The sequence below is a fragment of the Pteropus alecto genome, unplaced genomic scaffold (genome assembly GCF_000325575.1).
Source record: "Pteropus alecto unplaced genomic scaffold, ASM32557v1 scaffold157, whole genome shotgun sequence".
NCBI lineage: Eukaryota > Metazoa > Chordata > Mammalia > Chiroptera > Pteropodidae > Pteropus > Pteropus alecto.
Window position 1 is genome coordinate 3,894,367 of NW_006440626.1, and position 21,632 is coordinate 3,915,998.

Below are 21,632 nucleotides of genomic sequence, written 5' to 3' on the forward strand. Positions count from 1 at the left end.
TCTTGCTAATTTGCACAAAAAATAATGGAACTGAAGCTGCCATAGGAGTTCAGACTTCTAAAATTGTGAAACCCGTCTTTCTCTTGCTGTGCTGATACACTTCAGGGTAAATGCAAAATCTTAGCAGTGGGAAAAGATTATGTTGCCTTTTTTTTGTTTAATCCCCTTCTCCCCCACTTCCACCCCTGACCCCTTAAGAACTGGATCTCTGAAGGCAGGGCGTCTCCTCCTATGTGCTTGCTGCGCGCACCTGGGGCCTGGTGCACCTGGGGGGCCTGGTGCACCCAGGGTATGGGCCGTGGCTCCTCTGGGCCTCGAACCCAGGACCTGCGTGTAAAGCAGACGTGCTAACCACTACTCTATGGAACCACTTCTGTGTTGCTTTTATTTTTTAAGATTAATTTTTTAGATTTTTGCTTTCAGAACTGGTTTTCTTTAGCTCCTTTTATCCCAAAGTGCAGATGAGATAGATAATGGGTGTGGAATTGCTGTGAAAGTTAACAAGTCAGTTGAAACGTGATGTTACTGCTACCAGCACCATGGCCGTCAGTATCTCCGAAGGGCGAGAGTATGGTTATGGCCTTCTGAGCACTCCCATACAGCAAAGAGAAGTGTTGGCAGGAGGGAAACAGCTCTCTGCCCTTCCTACCATCTTCTGTGCAGGAATCTTATAATTTGTATTTCTTTTCCTGTAAGTACAGAACTGTGAGAATGTGCTTCATTTGAAAAACCCTCACACAGCAAATTGTACAGCCCACATAGGGACAAAAGAATGACTCAGCCTTTTAGGGATGCTTTTCCTTTAGTTGCTAACCTCTGACCAGACTAACACAGTCGAAGAGTTGAAATTTACCCATTTTTTGCAAGACAGTTTGAGAGCTTGGTTGCCAGAAGGGACCAGTGAGAATGTTTCTCTCTTCCCAGAGCAGCAGTTAGCCCACACTGGCTGCCACTCTGTTGCCTGTTGAGTCATTCCCACAGTTCTATATAGAGCTTTTCTGGCTTTTCTTTTAAACATGATGTTCTTGGAGTGAGAAAGAAAGGAAGTTTTGCTCTCCTCCACAGAATCTCTGCACGCCAAATCTGCATTGCTTTCTCTTTTCTAATAATGAAATATTGCCCTCAATCATTCTGAGACTACTTTCTCTTTTAAGGTGTCCTAGTGCTTTCATTGACCATTTGTTTGACTCCGTAAGCACTAACATGTTCACCAGTTTGCAGCAGCAGGTTTTCAAGATATAGGCTGCTACTTAACCAAAAAGACTGAGGAATTCTAGGTAAACATTGTAAACATGGATTTCTAGTTTTCAGCTACTTAAAAGTCAAATATGCTTTAAAAACACCTAAGTATCCTTATTATGAATGTCAGTAAAAAGTACTGTGAAGGGAATGAATGAGCTTTTAATTTTGGATAACTGAAAATTGCTTTAATTTGAAAGGGTTTAGTTTTTTTTTTACAAAAGGTAAAATGCCCATGTTTGTGCTTATTCAGAAGATCCTGCTCTGATAGTAGCAAGAGAATTGAGTTTCTTTATCAGGAAAGGGAAACTCTTATATATAGGAATTGTCATTTTATGTATTCCATACATCCAGCAAGATCATAAAGCATTTTAGGAAAGTCAGATAACATCACTAAGCTGTCTGCTCACAGATCTCACATAGGAACACGTCTGGGGCTCTTATAGGGGATTGGCAGATATGAAAGACAAATGACAACTTTGGAATGTATTCAGATGACTTTTTGAAACAGATATTTTAATTGGAGTGGGGGTGGAGAAATAGTTGAGCTTCTGTAGTTAAATATTTAACTTCCTTAGCCTGTTATCTATAAATATCACAGATGAAAAAGCCGTTGGATTTCTTTCTGAAAACTAAGTCACCATACATATTTATTTGTATGTATGTGTTTTTGTGTGCCTAATCCTCATCTCCACCTCCCATTAAATGGGTCAGTAACTGGGCTGTTTCTTTTACCAGGCCTAATTGTTCTTGTTCGAATTGTGTTTAATCTGTTGCTCTAAGCTGCATTAGCATTAGAGTCACTTATACTAAGATTTTGAACAAAACCTCATCTTCTCTTCTTAAAAAAAAGAGGGGGAAAAGCAGTTGATTGGTTTTCTGAAGATCTCTTTTTGTATTTCTCTCCTCCCTGCCACCCCCTCCCAGATGAATAGCAAGGGGAGGAGTTTACTTACTGTTCTAACCACACTTCATATGTCTTAACTTGAGAGCTTTTTGGTTTCCTGTCGGCAGTAATTCAACTCTGACTTGCCATCTTGACTTGCCTGAAGGGTGGACAGACTGATAACTGCATTGAGGAGAGTGAGTTCTCACAGTCAGATTTGAGCATAAGGCAGAAGATTGAATTTATGAAAGCTCCGGTAGCCTCTGAAGACAACATCTTTCTTCTGCAACTTTGAATTTTTTCTTTAATATTTGCGGGCTCTTGTTTTTGAGAAGAATCTGTCATGACTCTACTGGAACCTGAGATGTTAATGATGGCTGTACAGTCCGGTAATTTCCTTATTTCTTGCAAATCCTATTTGCCACAGTTTTCTTAAAAAAGATTGGGCATATTTGTACTAGGATTGGACGGAGATAGGAAGGAAGATAGGTGGGGATAAACATAAATGATCCAGTAACTATACTGCATTTTCTATTTTTTGTTTTTAATTGTAAAAATGTTAATAGGGTTTTTTTTTTTTTTAAACTGCAAGTTCTAGTTAGTCAGACATAGCTTTTGAATTAGATGTGTACTGCAGTTCAGTGAGGAGACCTGTGTGGGGAAAAAATAACTATTTTCCTTGAATCAATTATTTTATAGTCTGTGTCACTGTTTTTAATGTAGGTAATTAAATTGCTTTTGCTGCTTTATACATTACTGTCTTTAAGCACTAATCTGTACTCTATTTTTATGTTATTGTGAAAGCATATTTAAAAGGTTTTTCTTAGCTGTCCTTTCTCTTTTGTGGTATAACCTTTCTATATCATCTTTTGGTCCTTTGGAAATGCTTTTGATAACACATAGGACTGGGACACTGAGTTTTGGAGATGAGAAGTTTTAGCAAGGGGGCAGTAAAACAGAAAGAATGCAGGATTTTTGAAATTTTATCTTTAAAAGCAGTTTTCCCAATTCAAAAGTATCTTAAAACATTTTAAAATTCCAGTTTGTTTTTGTTTCTTTTACTTTTAGTGTTTTTAAACTTGTAGGCTAGATATCTAAAAATAGGGAATGTTCTTTTGTTATTTTTAGATTTCTGCTAAAATGTAGTCTAGTGTTTTCCTGTTTCAGAGCATATCTTGAAAGATTCATACAAGTGGCATTTGGGGACCTCTTTTCATCCCCTGGCTTTCACTCAAGGGAGAATGAGAGTCCTTGGTCCTGACAGATACTGTTCTCCTTGGGGAGCGCTTAGATAGTATGTTGAAAGACAGATATCCATCCAAAGACAGGATCAGATGTTATCATGTTAAGCTTTACGGACAGAGAAGGGGCCAAGAGGAATGATATTGCTACTGTTTTGTTCTTCTGGTTTTTCAAATAAGACCATGAGTCATTTAGTAGTTGTGTTTTTCTGTTCATATATGCTCTGCATTCCAGGTTGCCTTTCCTTTTTCTCCCCCAGATCTGTTGAGCTCTGTGTTCTAAACAAGATAATGTACTTATCTGAATGTTTCCCATCTGTCTTTAATGAAATAGCTTCCAATTACACTGACATGGATTATATTTTCCCCTCTGTAACATTCTAGTTCTCTGCTGTCTGTGGACAAGTACATATTTTTATCTCAAAGAGTACATGTTAGCATTGGAACTCTTTCTCCCTTCTTTGATTACCCTGTTACTTACAGATGATTTCAGTCCACTAGCTTTTCTTAATAAAGGTTAAAAGAGAGTACTGCTTTCCCCTAAGAGGGTCTCACTGTTCTCAGCCAGATAAAGGAAAGGGAGTTAGTAATATTTTCTTGTCTTGCCTAAGAGCTGTTTTTCCTACGACATGTGTTGGGCAGGGCTAGCCACCCATCTGTTGGACCAACTACTTCATAAAATTTTCAAAGGATAATAGTATGTAAGACAAGATGAAATTGACAAGGGTGTGGGATACCGGTAGAATGAAAGGTCTACAGAGAAAAGCATGCACATGGACCTCTTTCTTTTGCCTATATGTGTGTAAAAGAGAAACTGGGTATAGGAAGTAGTAATAGCAAACTAATTTCTCCAATAGTTGTGATTCCTAAATGTTCAAAAACTTTAGTAATATGTTGGTTCTGTGAAGTTGTTAACTGTTTTCTTCTGAAGCTAAAGCCTTCAGAATAAGTTATGGATTATAACAGTAATAGGACAGCTGTGTTTAATATAGGAAATGAAAAAGCGTCTGTTATGAAGCTTTAAAAACTAAAGCCAACCATTAAAAAAAAAGAAAGTCAAGACATTTAGACTGTCTGTGTGAGCCATAGGTTTTCTAGCAATAAAATAATTGGACTTCCATGAATATATATGCTTTATACGTGAAACTACTGTTTAATGAGATTTTTAAAGTAATTAAACCCTTTTAGACAAGATACAAGATGCAAAGTCTTTACCCTAAATTAAACTTTAGCATACTGAATATTATTGCAAAGATCCAGGGTACATTGTATATTTATTAACAGTTTTCTTTTAGCATTTGGAGCATGGAGATTTTGTTGAAGCATACTTACGTATAAAGACTTTAATCCTGCTTGCTGCTGGTGGACCATTTGAGATCCAATTCAGATGCTGCCTTTTTGTGAAACCTCTTGGTAGAGTCAGCCCTTCCTTCTCTCCGTTCCTACAGCACCACCTTTACAATGCACACTATCATTTTTACCTGCCTCTCTAATTAGATTATTAGCTTCTTAAAAGCAATATAGTTATCTGTATATTGGCTCCTGACATTGGCCTGTGTAGACCGTCAGTAAGTATTTTTTTTTTTTTTTAAATGAAGAAATCTGGTTTGGCATACTTCCCCTAATAAATAGGCATAAGCCTTTTATTTTTTATTTTTATTTTTTTAAAATGCCTATAGCACCTGGTATTCCTAGGTGGTCTCCCATCCAAGTACTAACCAGGCTCGACCCTGCTTAGCTTCCGAGATCAGATGGGATTGGGCATGTTTAGGGTGGCATGGCCATAGACAGGCATAAGCCTTTTAAATCAAGATTTTATCCAAGTATTTTGAGATGTTTTGCATTAAGAAATGAGTCGTCTGTCCACCATCCTGTATCTTAGCCAATCATTGTCCAAAGCAGGTGCTGTTGAAAGCATGGCTTTCAAAATTAAAATTCTTCCTCAACTCAGGATGTACAGTGTGCCCTTGTCTGTCTTCCTCTGGTGTGTATTGCTCAATCTAAGTGTTCTGATCCAGCCACAATTAATGGATTAAAGCCTCTATCACCACTATGGAAACCTATTTACATCATCGTGATCAGAAAACTAATGACTTTAGATGGACATTTGGGATTTCTGAAGCTAAGGGAATATTGGAGCACTGTACTGATCTGATGTATTTTAGAGCAGAGGAATGCTGGGGCTCAGCTCTTGACAGCTAATATGCAAGGCTTTGACCAGGCAGGCCCTGTCCCCGCATTCAGCCAGTGCAGTCTTCTTAGTTTACAGCTCTACAGTAGCAGGACAGAGTTCCCTTGTAGAGAAAAGGACTGAAGCAGTTCCCTGGGTTTGCTTTGGTCACATGAAATACACCTGACTGATGAGGCACAGTTGGGGAGTTGGTTTGTTTTTTCTGTCTCTCTTGTGCGCATATGTGCAAATACACACACACACACACACTCCCCCCACACACACACACACACTCACCCTAGCTCCCCGCCCCCACACTTGTCTGTGTATAGGATATCTCTGGAAGGACCGTAAGAAACCAGTAACAGTGACTACCTCAGGGAAGAGGGGGATGGAGAGCTGGGGGATTGGGGTGGAAAAGCCTTTGTTCCACAAAACAATTGAGTTCTGTTTTAAGTTTATTATGATTGTGGAATACCCCATAAATACAAAAGAATATATAGAATATGTATTACAACAACAATGTATACAGTACACAAACCCATGGACACATTACCCAACCTAAGAAACAACACAATACACACTGAAGCCCTCTAAGTGCCCTCTTTGATTTATCCCTTAGAAAACTGTTTCGTTTGCTTGCTTTTAATTGTGTATACCTTTTGAATCTTTTGTATTACATACATATTACCTATTCAAAAATATCAATAATTTAAAAGTGTTTTCTTGGTTTATTTATTCTCTCTCATCCCTCGATGTTTATATATTTAATTCCTTATTTCTGTAATTTCTAGTTCCCTGATCATTACAGTTTGCCTCTGAACTGTATGTTTATAATAATATGGGTTGGAGAGAGGGGAGTAATAGTTCATAAAAATAAGGTTGAAGGAAGATGACAGGCAGACAGCTTTTGCCCTTTTTGGTGATGTTAACTCTTTAAGGAAGGGCCCCCTGTTTGTGTTCACATCACACAGGAGTCTATAGAGCTGATGAAAAACTCTAGAACCTTCAGCAATATCTACCTTTTGGACCTCCTGCTACTCTAAATATTAATGTGAGCTTTTAAAAAAACATGTTTTTGTTTATATTCAAGGGATTTTAGAGCTTAGAGGAAACCTTAGGTATTTTCTTGTCCTCTCCTTTATTTAAGGTGAAGAAATAGACTCATTGAGGTTAAATTAATTTCCCGAAGTCACATAATTAATTGGTGACAGAGATGGAAGGAGAGTTTATTTCCTTACTCTCATGACAGCGCTCTTTCTGCTGTAACATGCTTACAGAGAAGCCGTTGGAGGCCTTTGATGTACGAGATCATTTGTAATTTTCCTCAGAGATCTTGGTTTTCCTTGGGTTTTTCCATGCAAGTTTTTATCACTACTCACATGTACTTGCATCTTAAGAGGTAGAGATAAAAACCAATGCCTTGTGGTGTTGACTTCCTGCCCCTGAGAAACGGAGTCAGATGCTACAGGCCCTGTGGTTCTCTGGTGGACTCCCATCTTGCTCTGCCTTCTCTGGCCTGGATGATGATCTCATACCTTGATGATGATCTCAGAAGACAGGTAGGCAGACAGACAGCTGTTGTCATCAGTATTCTGGATTACATCTTACTCCCCTTTCTCTGACTCATTGATTTATCTGGGATACCCTAAGAGTTAGGACCCAGATCAAAGGAATTTGAATTCATCTGTCTGTCTCTATCTTTTTTTCCTCTCTCTTGTTTCCTTTTGGATGAGGCAAGCTGTCAAGACCATGAACCACAGTTTTAGCTTTATTAAAACAGTGCCAAATTAAATAAAGATGAGTCTCATACAGTCTTGTTTTTTTTGGAACTTCACTCTTATGATTACCACATGCATTATTTTTTAAAGGATTTTTTTTATAATAACAAGGAAAAAATACTGAAACTCCAGCTCTGCCATCAACAACAAAAAATTTTGTCTGCCTTACTCTCAACAAGCTAAATGGCAGCATCAGCCTGAGCTCACAATGTTGGGGTCTTGGGCATTCTGAATCCCATGGCAGTCATTACGATCATTTAAAATGGAAGCCAGATCATGTCCATCCTCACTCAGAGCCTGCCAGTGATTCTCATTCACAGGAAAAGCCCACAGCCTTATAGTGTCTGCAGGGTCCTACATGATCTGCCCCCAGTCCTGCAACTCTGACTGCATTTCCTACTCCTCTTCCCCTTGCTTATTTTACCCCAGCCATAGCGGCCTCTTCGCTGGCCCTGCGCACCTGAGGCAAGGCTCCTGTTCCAGGGCTTGTGTACTTGCTGCGCCTTCTACTTGAAGCGCTTTTTGCTGGGTAGCCTCATGGCTCGCTCCCTCGCCTCCTTCAGATCTTTGTTCAAACGCCACTTTGTTAGTTAGGCCTTTTCTGCCCCGCCCTATTTTTTTAAAAATCTTGCTTTTATTTTTTTTCGTACCACTTATCATCTGACAGACTACCTGATTCATTTATTTATTGATTACTGCTCTCTCTCTCTACTTGAATATAAATACCTCAAAGTGGGGAATTTTTTCCTCTCATTTTCTGCTGTATTTCTAGTGTCTATAAGGCTACCTGGCAAACAGTGTGCACCTAATAATTAATTCTTGAGTAAGCGATTTACCAGAAAATTTGGAATATGTTTTAAGCAAGTATGTTCCTGAGACCATGCCTTTCAGCTGTTTTGTATTTCATGCACTGTACCAACTAGGGCAGTGATTCTCAACGTGTGGCCTGGGGACCCCTGTGCGTCCCTGACACCTTTACAGTGGGTGTGAGATGAAAACTTTTTATATATTTACACTAAAATGTTATTTGCATGTTTTACTGTTGTCCTCTCAGGAATGTACTATGTAGTTTTCCAGAGGTACATGATGTACAATATCTCAGTAGATTGAGTACAGTGTCATACATGAAAATTCAGCTGTCTTACAGTAAATTATACAGGAAAGAGATTTGCAAAAATGGCAAAATAGTGACACTCTTTTTACTATTTTTTTAAACAATCATTTTTCATAAAAATATGCTTTTTACGTTAACAGTAGTGGGTTTATTGGCTTTTTAAAAAATAGCAAATATTTTAGATGTTTTCAGTTTTAATTTTTTATGTGATAAATATTGGTATGTATAACCTACATAAATAAGTGGGTTATACATTAGCTTTTTAAAGTTCTCAGTAACTATTAGAGGATAAAGGAGTCCTGACATCAAAAAGTTTGAGAAGAGTAGGTATAATGTTTAAGAGCATGGAGTTTGGAACCTAAGTTTCTTAGCTCTGCCACTAGTTTGCTGTTTGACCTTGGGCAAATTACTTCAACTCTGTGCCTGACTTCACCTGTAAAATAGTAGTAATAATAATAATGGTAATAGTAGTAATGCCAACCCAGAAGTTGTTGTATTAAATGTGTTAATATATGTAAAATGCTTATAACAGCTTCTGTCATAAGCTGTTATTTTTGATGTTATTGTGGTTGTTGTTGTTATTGGGAGTTTGAATACAATTAGATACAGATAGTTTTTTTAATCTTCCTGGACATTCTGACAACTTCCTACAACTTTCTTGATATTTGGCAACTCTTACAAAATTGAAAAAAAATATAACCTTGAAATACTTCTGGGAATTTGATCTAAGGAAATTATAAAAAATATATAAGATTTATATATAAGGATGCTAATAGCAGTATTATAATAGTAAAAAAAGAAACCAAAAACAACCCAGATTTTAACAGGAGATTAGTTAAGTAACTTATGGTACATTGATGATTGGATACTAATGTATTGAGAATATTTAAAGATGTAGGAAAATGTTTACCATTTATTCATATAATCCTAAAAAACTGACTGTAAAGATATACACCGTAATATTAATAGCTGTATCTGGATAGTGGGATTTCATAGATTTGTTTTTTCTTCCGTTGAGTTTTACTGCATCTTTCCGATTTTCTATCATAAGCACACATTTCTGTTGCATTCAAATAACCTTTAAGAGAGAGGGAGCGGGATGGAACATAGGTGGTTAGGTATGGTTAAAAGAGAGAGCAAATGACTGGAAATGTACTTTCTTGGATTAAAAACTAGGATGGTTGATTTGAGACCTCTGCAGTCAAAGCACTCCACTGCCAAACAATGCATGATGAGGGAGGTTGCTCCATCCCATTGAGCTGTTCTTTCTGACCAGTCTAGTTTGTTTAAATCCCTTTTACATTTTTTTGCCATTGTTTCTATTTTGTAAGATTTATTGAAATTTATCTTTGCAGTGTTTGTATTAGGCTGTGTTCTTGGCAGAGCTGTAGATCTTTCCTATGCATACTTTCGATTTGCTGAATCTTTCCGAAGTTTTTTATAAACTAAAAATACAACTATGTTGTTTTTTGTTTTTGATGGGTTAGAATAATTTAAGTTTTCTTAGACATATGATAGTGGTATTAGTGTAAAATGTTCTTTTTTGGAAGTAAATTTGTATAATGTGTTTTGTTCTTTGACCCAAGGGTACGAGGGTACGTAGGAAAATCCTTTTAACAGTCCCTCTACTCTTCATTACAAAGCCAAAACTCTATTGTCTCATGTTTGCATTGTAAATAGGACCTGGAGCACTTAAAGATCTAAAAGTTAATTAAATTGACTGTGACTCTCTTGAGAACCAATTAGGTTATACTGCTCAAATCAATGCCAAAAGACTAATTTATAAAACATTTGGTTGTGTATTGATTACTTGTGATACTAACATTAATTAGGCTACCTAAACACACACTGTGACCTCAGTCTTTTAACACCTTGGCTACTCAAAGTGTATTCCAAGGACTAGCAGCATCTGTATCACTTGGGAGCTTGTAAGGAACGTACAGTCTCAGGCTCCACCTTACACATGTGCAATCAGAATCTTTAACAAGATCCCCAGGTCCATATTGAAGTTGAAAAGTATTGTTCTAACATATTTTGTTTTTATTGACTTTTTTTTTTTGAGGTGAATAGGTGAAATAAAGATGAATTGTTGGGGTATTGGGTGGTATGCACTTCTCAAAATGATAAAAATCAGAAAGTAAGACTATATGATGTCTAATTAGTTTAGAAGCATTGGATAAAATAGGAAACAAACAAAAAAGGAAATTTGCTCTTAATACAGTATTCAGCATTTGATTAATGCTCATAGTTTGACACCTTTGGGGAGCTCTCTTTCTTGACATTTAGAAGAAAGAACAAATAGGCTTCTTGGCATTCTAGAATATTTAATTGGAAAGGGATCTTAGATATGACCTCATGCAAAGCCTTCATTTTACAGATGAACAAAAGGGGACTAAGAATGTTAAATGACTTACTTGAGATGCATAGCTTGGACCTCCATGTCCTGATTTTCAGAGCACTGCTATTCGTACTTCATAGGCTTACCCCTCTTGTGTAGCTGAAGGCCATATTGTTGCTTCTGTTGGTGTTGGTTTAAACCATAATGAACAATTATACGTGAGAATACTGTACCCAGCACACCTCACAGCATTTTGTGAAAATGGTGAGGGCTTATGCCCTTCTTTCTGTGTGAATTCATGTAATAGCTTCAGAAAAAAGGCATTTACTAGTTGTCTGGAAATTGAATTGCTTCTTCTCTGAACCAGTGGAGCTTGCTGCTCAGGCCTGTGCTCTCTGAGGTAGGAAGGTACAGGGGTGTGGGAAGGTGTGGCAATTTTCTGTTCTACTGAAATAGCAGTGGTTTTGAGTAGAAGCGGTGTTAATTTTATTTTTCTTTCTATCTCTTATTTAAATAAAAAAGTAGATAAACTAGGAAAGGAAAACTTATCAACGAAGGATGCTGGAAGAACTATGGCCCCCAAACAAACAAAACAAAACAAAAAACCTATTGAACCTTACCTCATAACATATACAAAAGTTCACTTGAAATGGTTCGTAGACCTAAATGTAAAAGCTAAAGGACACAAAAAGCATGAACAATAAAAGAAAAATTCTTAAATTGGACTTTATCTTTAAACACATTTTTTCCTCTTTGTACATTGTTGAAATGACAAGCTGGAGTGGGAGAAAATCTTTACAATCCATGTATCTGGCAAAAGGAGTTGTATCTAGAATGCATAAAGAACTCTAAAAACTCAATAACATGATAACCCAATAAAAAATAGGAAAAGATTTGATCAGACACTTCAAAAAAATGTAGTTAATAAGCACATGAAAAGATGCTCAACATCATTGACCATCAGGGAAATACAAAGTAAAACCACAGTGAGATAACACTACATACCCACTAGAATAATTAAAAATACTGACAAAACCTAGTGTTGGCAAGGATATGGACCAATGGGGATTCATACACTGCTACCGGAATGTAAAACGGTATAATCACTTGGGAAAACAATTTGGCATTTCTTCACATATTAAATATATTTACCATATAACCCAGCAATCCTGTTCCTTGGATTCACTTCCAAGAGAAATGGAAACATATATTAATAATTAAAGTTTTTTTCAAATACAGTATTATATTAGTTTCAGGTATACAACATAGTGATTAGACATTCCTATAACTTACAAAGTGATCACCCCAATAAATCTAGTACCTATCCGACACCATACATAGTTATTAAATATTATTGACTATCTTCCTTATGCTCTGCTTTACATCCCAATAACTGTTTTGTAGCTACCAATTTGTACTTATTAATCCCTTCCTCTTTTTCATTTCCCCACCCCCCTACCATCTGGCAACTATCAAAATGTTCTGTATATCTATGAGTTTGTTTTATTTTGTTCTTTAAGATTCCACGTATAAGTGAAGTCATATAACATTTGTCTTTGTCTGACTTACTCCACTCAGCATAATACCCTCTAGGTCCATTCATGCTCTTATGCTAGTTCTTTTGATGGCAAGATTTTATTCTTTTCTATGGCTGAGTAATATTCCATTATATATATGTACCACATCTTCTTTATCCATTGATCCATTGTTGGACACCCAGATTGCCTCCATATTTTGGCTATTGTAAATAATGCTACAGTGAACATATGGATTCACATATCCCTTTGAAGTAGTATTTTGGATTCCTTTGGATAAATACCCAGAAATGGGATTACTGGGTCCTTCTTGGTCTGTTGTTAATAGCCTTTGTTTCAAAGTCTGTTTTGTCTGGAATAAGTATTACTACCCCAGCCTTTTGTTTGTTTCTATTTTCCATGAAATAGCTCTATCCATCTCTTTATTTTCATTCTATGTGTGTCTTTCAATCTGAAGTGAGTCTCTTACAGACAGCATATGTAAGGGTCTTATTTTCTTTTTTATTCAGACAACTTATATTTTTTAATTGGAGCATTTAATCCATTTACATTTAAAGCAGTTGTTGATAGATATGTGGATATTGCCATTTTATTCATATTTTTAATCTTTTTTCTTCTTAAAGAAGTCCCTCTAACATTTCTTATAATGCTGGTTTGGTGTCGATGAACTTCTTTAGCTTTTTCTAATCTTGGAAGCTCTTTTTCTGTCCTTTGATTCTAAATGATCGCTTCGCTGGGTAGAGTAATATTGGTTGTAGGTCCTTGCTTTTCATTACTTTGAATATTTTGTACCAATCCCTTCTGGCCTGCAAAGTTTCTGTTGAAAAATCATCTGACAGTCTAATGAGAGCTCCCTTGTAGGAGCTTTTCTCTTGCTGCTTTTAAGATTCTCTCTTTGTCTTTAACCTTTCGCATTTTAATTGTGATGTGTCTTGGTGTAGGCCTCTTTGGGTTCATCTTGTTTGAGACTCTGCACTTCCTGGACTTAGACGTCTATTTCTTTCTCCAAGTTAGGGAAATTTTCTGTCATTATTTCTTCAAATATGTTTTCAATTCCTTGCTCTCTTCTCCTTCTGGTACTCCTATGATGTGAATGTCAGTACGCTTGATGTCCGAGAGGCCCCTTAAAATATCTTTTTTATTTTTTTTGGATTTCTTTTTCTTTCTGCTTTTCTGGTGCGCATGTTTTGCTACCTTACCTTCTAAATTCTGATTTGATCCCCTGTTCTGTCTAATCTACTGTTAATTCCTTCTAATGGAGCCTTCATTTCAGTTACTGTATTCTTCACTTCTGACTGGTTCTTTTTTTTTATGTTTTCTGTCTCCTTGTTAAAGTTCTCACTGAGATCATCGAGCATCCTTATAACCAGTGTTTTGAACTCTGCATCTGGTAGATTGCTTGTCTCCATTTTCTTTAGTTCTTTTTTCTGGAGTTCTGTTTCTTCATATGGGACATGTTTCTTTGTATTCCCATTTGAGCTGCCTCCCTGTATTTGTGTCTCTGTATTAGGTAGGGCTGTAGCAGCTTTATTCTTAATGACCCAGAACTGGAAAAACCTAGATGTCTATCAGCAGGTGAAAGGGTAAATTCTGGTACATCCATAAGGTGGAAAATTACTAGCAATAAAAATGAACAAACTACTAAATCATTAAAAAATAGAAAAATTTCAAAAACATTATGCAGAATGTAAGAAGTCAGATTCAAATGAGTACATAACGAATGATGCCATTTATATAATGTTCTTTGACATGCAGGTTATAGAATACTACTCAGCAGTAAAAAAATTTCGAAAAAGGACCAAACTTTTGATACATAAAATGCCATAGATTACTCTCCAGAGAATTAAGCAGAATGAAAAAGCTAATCGCAAAAGATTACATACGAAATGAGTCCATTCATGTAACATTCTTGAAATGACAAAATTATAGATATAGAGAACAGATTGATGGTTGTCAGAGGCTAAGGTGGATATGGCTGTAAAAGGTCAACATGTAGTGATAGTAAATTCTGTATCTTGCCTATATCAATGTCAATATTCTGGTTGTAATGTTGCAGTATAGTTTTGCAAGATGTTATCATTGCAGAAGAACTGAGTACAGGATACTTAGATGGGATGGAATCTCACTGTATTATTTTTTACAACTGCATGTGAAACTGTAAGTACCTCAAAATAAATAAATTAAAAAATTCAGGCAGTTTGGCAGCTTTTCAAAAAAATTAAATAGAGTTACTACTGTATGACCCAGCAATTTTACTCCTAGGTGTATACCCAAGAAAATTGAAAACTTCATCCACACAAAAACTTGTACGCAAATGGTCATAGCAGCATTAGCCCAAAGTGGAATCAACTCAAATATTTGTCAATCAGTTGATGACTGGATAAACAAAATGTGGTATATTCTTGCAATGGAGTATTATTCGTGTATTAGCCATGAAAAAGAATTAAGTGCTGATATATTCTGAAAAATTGATGAACTTTGAAAACGTTATGCCGCGTGAAAGAAGATAGACACAAAAGGCCACATCTTGTATGATTACATTTATATGAAATGTCCAGAACAGGCAAATCCATAGAGACAGAAAGTAGATTAGTGGTTGCCTGGGCCTGGTGGCAGAGGATGGGAAGTGACTGCTAATGAGCGTGTTTCTTTTGAACGTAATGAAAATGTTCTGGAATTAGATAATGATGATGGTTGCACAACTTTGGGAATATATGAAACCTACTGAATTATATACTTTGAATGGATGAATGAAACGGTATGTGAATTATACCTCAATAAAAAAATGTGTGAGGAAAAAAAATGCAGGTTTCTTTACAGTGACAGACAGCAAACAGATCACTTGTTGCCTGGGGCCGGAAGTGGAAAGAGAAGTTAACTACAAAGGGGCATAAGAGAACTTTAGCTGATGAAATGTTATATATTTTGATTTTTGTAGTGGTTATGGCAGGTGTATACATTTGTCAAAACATATTGAACTGTATGCTTTAAATAGGTAAAGTCTACTATATCTAAATTAAACTTTAATAAAATTGATTTCAAAACTTATGTGAATTATCTTTAATTCTTGCAAGCTTAAAGTAACCTTTAGGTTAAAACTCTTATTTTATTAATACAAGGCTAACTAATAATAGTTACAAAAGTTAACTTAGGGACTCTGACTTTTTTGCTAATTTCTATCTTTTCTCTTAGTTTACAAAGTAAAATTAGATTCATCAATTTCAGTCAGACTATGCTCTTAGGCTAGTTCTTTTGAACTAGCATGATTCTGTCGTTGTGCTTTTCAAAACCTGTGAGTGGGTGTAATTGTTCTAATTTTTTTAAGTTTGTGGAACATTTTATTGGCTTTGATTGCTTTTTTCCTTTTTTGTACAGCAGAAAAATGTTCCATCGGGTATAACAAATCAAATCGATTGCATCTTATCTCCACTGTGGAGTACTCTGAGCTAATTTGGGCCCCAGGCCTCAAGAGTCACTTTAAGTGACTCTTGAAGGAAATAAGCAAAAGGCAAAAAGGAGGTAGCACTGCTAGGTAATGCTAAAAACAAAAACAAAACCCAAATGTGTGAACTTCTTTCCCACCTACATCACTTCTGTCTCCCAATCCCTGCTCTCTTGCCAGGAAATGTGCTATAATTACACAAAACCCTCCAAGATTTGAGAACAGTTCTAGAAGATAATCTCTAAGTTAGAAAGACCAACTCTGTAGCTGGCTCCTGAGCTTTCTCCCTGAGGTTTTCTTCCCCCACCCTCACTCATTTCTTGGGCCTGACCGTGCCTAAACCCAGAGATAGAGCATTTCCCACTTAAAATCTCCACAGTTGAATAAATCTTTTATTATTTCCCTTAAACATAGCTGAGACAACCTTATATTTTAAAAACAAACCATTATAAACTAGTAGAGACCAAACAGGAAAAAGCAACCCACAAAACTCCAAAACATAAGAGACACATTCAAAATATGGACTTCTAAGTAGATTTTGTAAAAATTCCAGCAAAAATATGAAAATATATTTAAAATAAAAAGTAGTAGCTAGTACTTAAATAGGATTTACCACATACCAGTGTTCCACAGTTCTTATATGTACTCTTTTAATCTTTGCAACAACTCTGTGAGATGGGTGCTCTTATCCCATTTTACAGATGATGAAGTAGATAAGGAACGTGTCCATTGCCACACATCTGGTAAGTGGTAGAGCGAAGATTGTACCCAGGTAGTCTGGTTTCAGAATCCATGCTCTCTATCACCACATTATATTGCTTTCCATGTGAACTCGAAGTTCTTTTATCCCAAAATAATTATATAGTAGCTCCTGACAGGCTACTCAGCTCGTCTAGGTTCCTTTGTCCCATTCTCTCTATACATAACCTGTCTTTTTTGCCTGCTTATCTCTCTGCCTTATTCCTCCCCCAGACCACTATGACATAATCATTAAAAATAAAAAAACCTCTAACCTTTTCCTCTTTTTGAACACCTGTATTAAATTTTGTTGTCCTAGACCTGTGTAGAGATAACCTTCTCTCCTCCCCTACATTTAATCCTATTTAGAAAGCCTTCCTACATGCTCTAATCTTTGTTCAGGTGCTTCCCAGTTTTTAACAGTGACTCTTGTATCTGTTCATGAGGATTAGAAAGGATGCTATTTTGGATTACAGTTTAGTAAGATTTCTGATACTACACCCAGAACAGAAACCAGTGTCATATGTTTGAAACTAAGCAAAACTTCTTGAATGCCTTGCCATAAACGTGCATTAGAAATATTTTCCAAAGTAGCAAAATAGTTTCTATGGATAGGAAGTAAATTTAAACCTGTATATCTTTAGAATAGGAACATTTTCCATGTGCAGGTCCTTGCTGGCTCTGTTAAGAAAAAGGACCTTGGCCTCCTTCCCCCTTTTCTTCTGAGCTCGGTAGTACAGAGCTTTCAGGAACTTTTTAACAGCCGAGTTTATATCTGCTAAATCCATGAGATGTTTGCACATAATCTCGCATTAGCTTTATCCTGAAGATCCCTTTGGTGTCAGGCTTTTGGTCATCTGACTCGGTGTTAGTAAATTTATGTTTAATTCCAACTAAGGTGGTTACAATGAATGTTTTTAGGAAAGTCTTGATAAATTTGAAGAAAAAGTATAGTTTTAGATGTACTTGTAAAATTTGCTAGGCATTACATGAAAGGTGTTTAAGAATCTAGAAAAACACATGGTCTCCACCTGCATAGAGATCATATTCAAGTTTAGATAGTTTTGAATAAGAGCTTAGGTAATAATCTAATCCTAAAGTTAATATTTGTACTCACAGACTAGTAGGTGGGTTTCCCAGTGTGCATGGTTCCATTTTTTCTGTATCTGCCTACCTCTCCCAGCTTCACGTCCTCTTTTTCCTTTTGCTAAGTTCCATATACCTCCTCTTTTCCTCCCATCTTCTACCTGCTTTATTTATTCCTACTCATCCTGCAGGTCTCAGAGAATGCCCCTCCCCTCCAGTTATTTTCATTCTTTCTCATTCTCTTTTTCTTTATGCATTTATACTTTGAGATTATAGTTTATTATGGGATTTTTTGATTGTTAAATATGTATTTCTCTCATGAGATTATAAACTATCAAGACAGGTATCTTTTATTTTGTTTTACCATTTTATATCTAGCATCCATCTAGCTCGATACATGGTAGGTGCTAAATAAATGTGTGTTAATGAATGAATGAAGTGAACACGAAATATTGGAGAGATTGGGAAGAAGAAAGCCACTCCTGGAACATTTGGTCCCCCAACCAAACTCTCTCTTACAGAGCAAGGACAAACCATCTTGCTAAGGATGACTTTCTAGTTCCTTTATAAGATATAGAGAGTGATGCTTTTTTGTACCATCTTTCTCTCTCCCTCATTTTATTTGAGAAAAAGTCATGCTCAATTTTTGTGAAATTGTCAAGGTATTTAAACTACAGAGTGTCCCTACCGCTAGATACACTCTGCTCAGGGTTGAGCCAAAAATTATCTCTTGTTTCAAGTTAGGCACTAGTACATATTTGCAAACACTGTATGTTTCAGCTAATTTATTAGAGATTGATTTTTTTTTTTTCTTTTTAATGTACTTAGTTTTGTCTCAGGCTCCGGGAGATCATTGTGGCATATTTAAGTCAAAGGATTTAACAATTTTTATAGAAATGGCAGGCATTTTGAAATTAATAACTTAAGCCCAAACCACGAGTATTAGTGTCTGAATACTTCTGCTCCCTGCCCACTGATTTCTTACCTTCTGCATCTCAGAATACTTTTAAGGTGAAGATTGACAGTTTTTGTGAGATATGTGGTGCTTTTAAAAGCTCTTGGCTTAGTGTACTCAGTTTCAAAAATTGTTTTCATAAGGATACAGACAGCTTTAGACTTGGTGTGCTGGTGGTGGGATTAAAGTACCACAAACAGACTTTATTTCTTGGAAGACTTTCCTTTCTTCTGATTTCTTTCTTTTTTTAAGCTTTCTAAATTGTCTTTGTTCTTTGGAGGTGCTCAGACACTTCTTTTCCTAGCAAAAGAGTTACATAAAATAAGATTTAGAAAATTTATAGTTTAACCAGTGCTCTTGTAAACTAGTCATGATAAAAATGGATCAGTTAAAGTTTACAAATTACTTTTAAGATTCAAATTGCTAAGTGGTGGTGTTACGGGTATGAGTTTCTTGGCTTTTCAGGACGTCATTCTTTTTAGCCCTGTAGCTAAATATCAAGAGGCTACATGTTCAACCATAAAACGTTAACTTCTGCCAACATTACATCAGCTCCACAAAATCTCATTGGCTGATTATCCCCTGGGACTAGGACATGGATTTGGCAGCTTGTGAAAGCTGCTTTTTCCAATTTCTCCCTTCCTGGCTGTGACATATCCCAAAGGAATGAAGTTGAGAAATAATCATCTTCTTCTGAAAGCTCTCAACCTCTTATTCCCACAGTGGTTCTCATGGTCAGGGATAGAGGATTCCTTCTTCCACTTGAGTCCTGTAGCTGATGATGTATTCTCTAAGTAGTGACCGAGGCCCCCCAAATGAGCCATGGGAACGGTGATGGCAAGGAGCCTCACGTTCCTTGAGGTCTGTTTATAGTTGGTTGTCTACAAGGTTCCTAGTGCTTTCGTTAGGATCTTCTTTATATTACTCACACTGAAGAAGCTGGAAGTCCAGGATTGGGAACCGTATGTGGTCATCATCTGTATTAGTTGACATTTGTCATAAGAATATAGAAATTTAACATCTCCTTTAATGAGCATCTATAAAAATAACTTTCCGAGGGCTACTTTGGATAGTAAAAAGAAACATATGACCTAAGCAATCCTTTTAATCTCTTTTTAGCCTCAATTTTTTCCTTAAATAATATTTTTCCTTAAAATAAAGATGTAGAGCCTGCTTTGTTGTCCTCAGAAGGTGTTGTAAGGATGGAATGAGATAACATGTGAACAGTTTTACCAAGATCACCAAAGACCTCCTAGTCACGCTATGCAGTGGGCCCATTTTAGTGCTCCTCTTAGTTGATTTCTCTTTATTATTTGACCCTATTCAATATTCTCTCTTCATTCTCTACTACTTGGGGTTCTTTGTGTAATCATGGTTAACCTAAGCATAAAATAAAATTTTTGGGAGAGTATTGGATAGTACCAGCCTTAATGAGGAGGCTAGATAATAAAGGTCAGAAAATGAGCAGAAACTGAGCGAGGCTGAACAGTGATTACCATGTCATGGGACAGGGCTGCTGAGGACTCTCGTCACTGGCAGTGCTCACTGGACCATCTTTGCTACTGCTGCTGGCCTGATCTCCAACGAATGCTTATTGCTGTTGGCACTCCCACCAGTAGACACTTGCAACAATGCCATGAATTATTTCTGTTATTGTTCACCTTTGTATCATTCCCCCAATTTTCAAAGTTCTAGATAGAGGGATCTTCTTGGCCAGACCTGGACTGTGTGTGTAATCCAGATGCCCGAATGCTGAGAGAGACTGTCTATTCTTCAGCTCTGTAGTACAAAGAGGGGCCTGCCTTCCCCCTATCTTGGACTTTCCCCCAAATAGGAAAGGTATTCAGATCCCAGACAGCTAAACCATTCTCTTTCCTGCTTGCCTTCTACCCCTTTGTCCACTGTTCGTTGTCTTTTACGGTCTTTTTTTTGCCCTGTGCCTTAAATGTCAGTATTTCCCAGGATTAGTCTTTGACCCTTTCTTCTTCTCAGTCTATACATTCTCCCTAGCAGTCTCATCCCAACCTGTCAGGCCGTCTGTATCTATATCCTGAGCTCTGGATTCATTTAATCTGTGAATTCTTCCCACCTAGACATCTAGATGACTCATATGCACTTCAGCCTTTTACATACTTAAAATCGATGTCACCATTTCCCATGACTACTTCTGCATTCTCTAACCCAGTACCAGTTGCCTAACCAGAAAATTCAGTCATTCTTAATTCCTCTTTTCCTGTATTCCTCACATCTGTTTAGTTTCTGAGTTCTATAGATTCTGCCTTTAGATTTCCCATATTTTGTCTCACTGCCCTAGATCAGACTCTCATCATTTCTCATTGTGGCTTCAGTAGCCGCCTTCTTGCTCTCCCTGCCTAGAACCTGACTCTTCTCTAATCTGCCCTTCATACAGCTGCCAGGATACTTTTTCTAACTATCTAATCATTTTTTTTTCTTCTCAGAATTCTTCAATTTCTTATGGGGTAAAATTTAAACTATTATGTATTTGTCTATTTGGCCTCTCATTAATTGGTCATCTTTCAGTTTCAACTTTAGTCTCCAGCAGTGCTGAACTGCTTTCAGTTTTAAGAACATTCTGTGCTTTTTAAATTTTCTATTTCTTTGCATTAATCTTCCCTCTGCTTTGACCTTTCCTCTCTCTGCTTGCCAGCCTACTCTTTTCTACTCATCTTTCAAGTTCCAGCAAAGACTGCCTCTTCTGAGATACATGGTGGCTTCGAATCCAGACAGACCTAGGTGTTCCTTCTTCTGTGCTGTCCCTATACTTGGTACAAACCCGCAGAGTGACTGTTTTATTACATCATTGTTTCTAGCAAGTCTCATCATTAGAAGTAAGGTCATGGCACATAGAAGGTGCATTATAATTTTTATTTAAAATGCTGTACAAATATAACAGTATTTTCAACATAGGAATTTTCTTATAAATATTAGGCCCTTTCTAACTCTAAAGTTTTATGATCTATAAATCAGTTCTAGGGAGACCATTCTGATTTTATTTCTTTTTTTTTAAATCTATCTACAGTTGGCCAGAGGTCCAAGAGCACTACCAGCCCCTCAGATGAGTTTGCCTTCCCTGTGATCAACCTTAC

At 36.8% G+C, this 21,632-nt stretch overlaps 1 protein-coding gene and 1 pseudogene across 1 annotated transcript in view; one reads left to right on the top strand and one right to left on the bottom strand.

The window, feature by feature from the left end:
• The first annotated feature begins 2,022 nt into the window (after window positions 1-2,022).
• Window positions 2,023-21,632, top strand: part of MKL1 (megakaryoblastic leukemia (translocation) 1) — a 92,412-nt gene continuing 72,802 nt past the window's right edge. The window contains exon 1 of the mRNA XM_025050621.1: window positions 2,023-2,514. Within this exon, the coding sequence (XP_024906389.1) occupies window positions 2,469-2,514 (46 nt within the window). The 5' untranslated portion in view covers window positions 2,023-2,468. The remainder of the gene's footprint in view (window positions 2,515-21,632) is intronic.
• LOC112484260 lies at window positions 5,037-5,155 on the bottom strand (annotated as a pseudogene).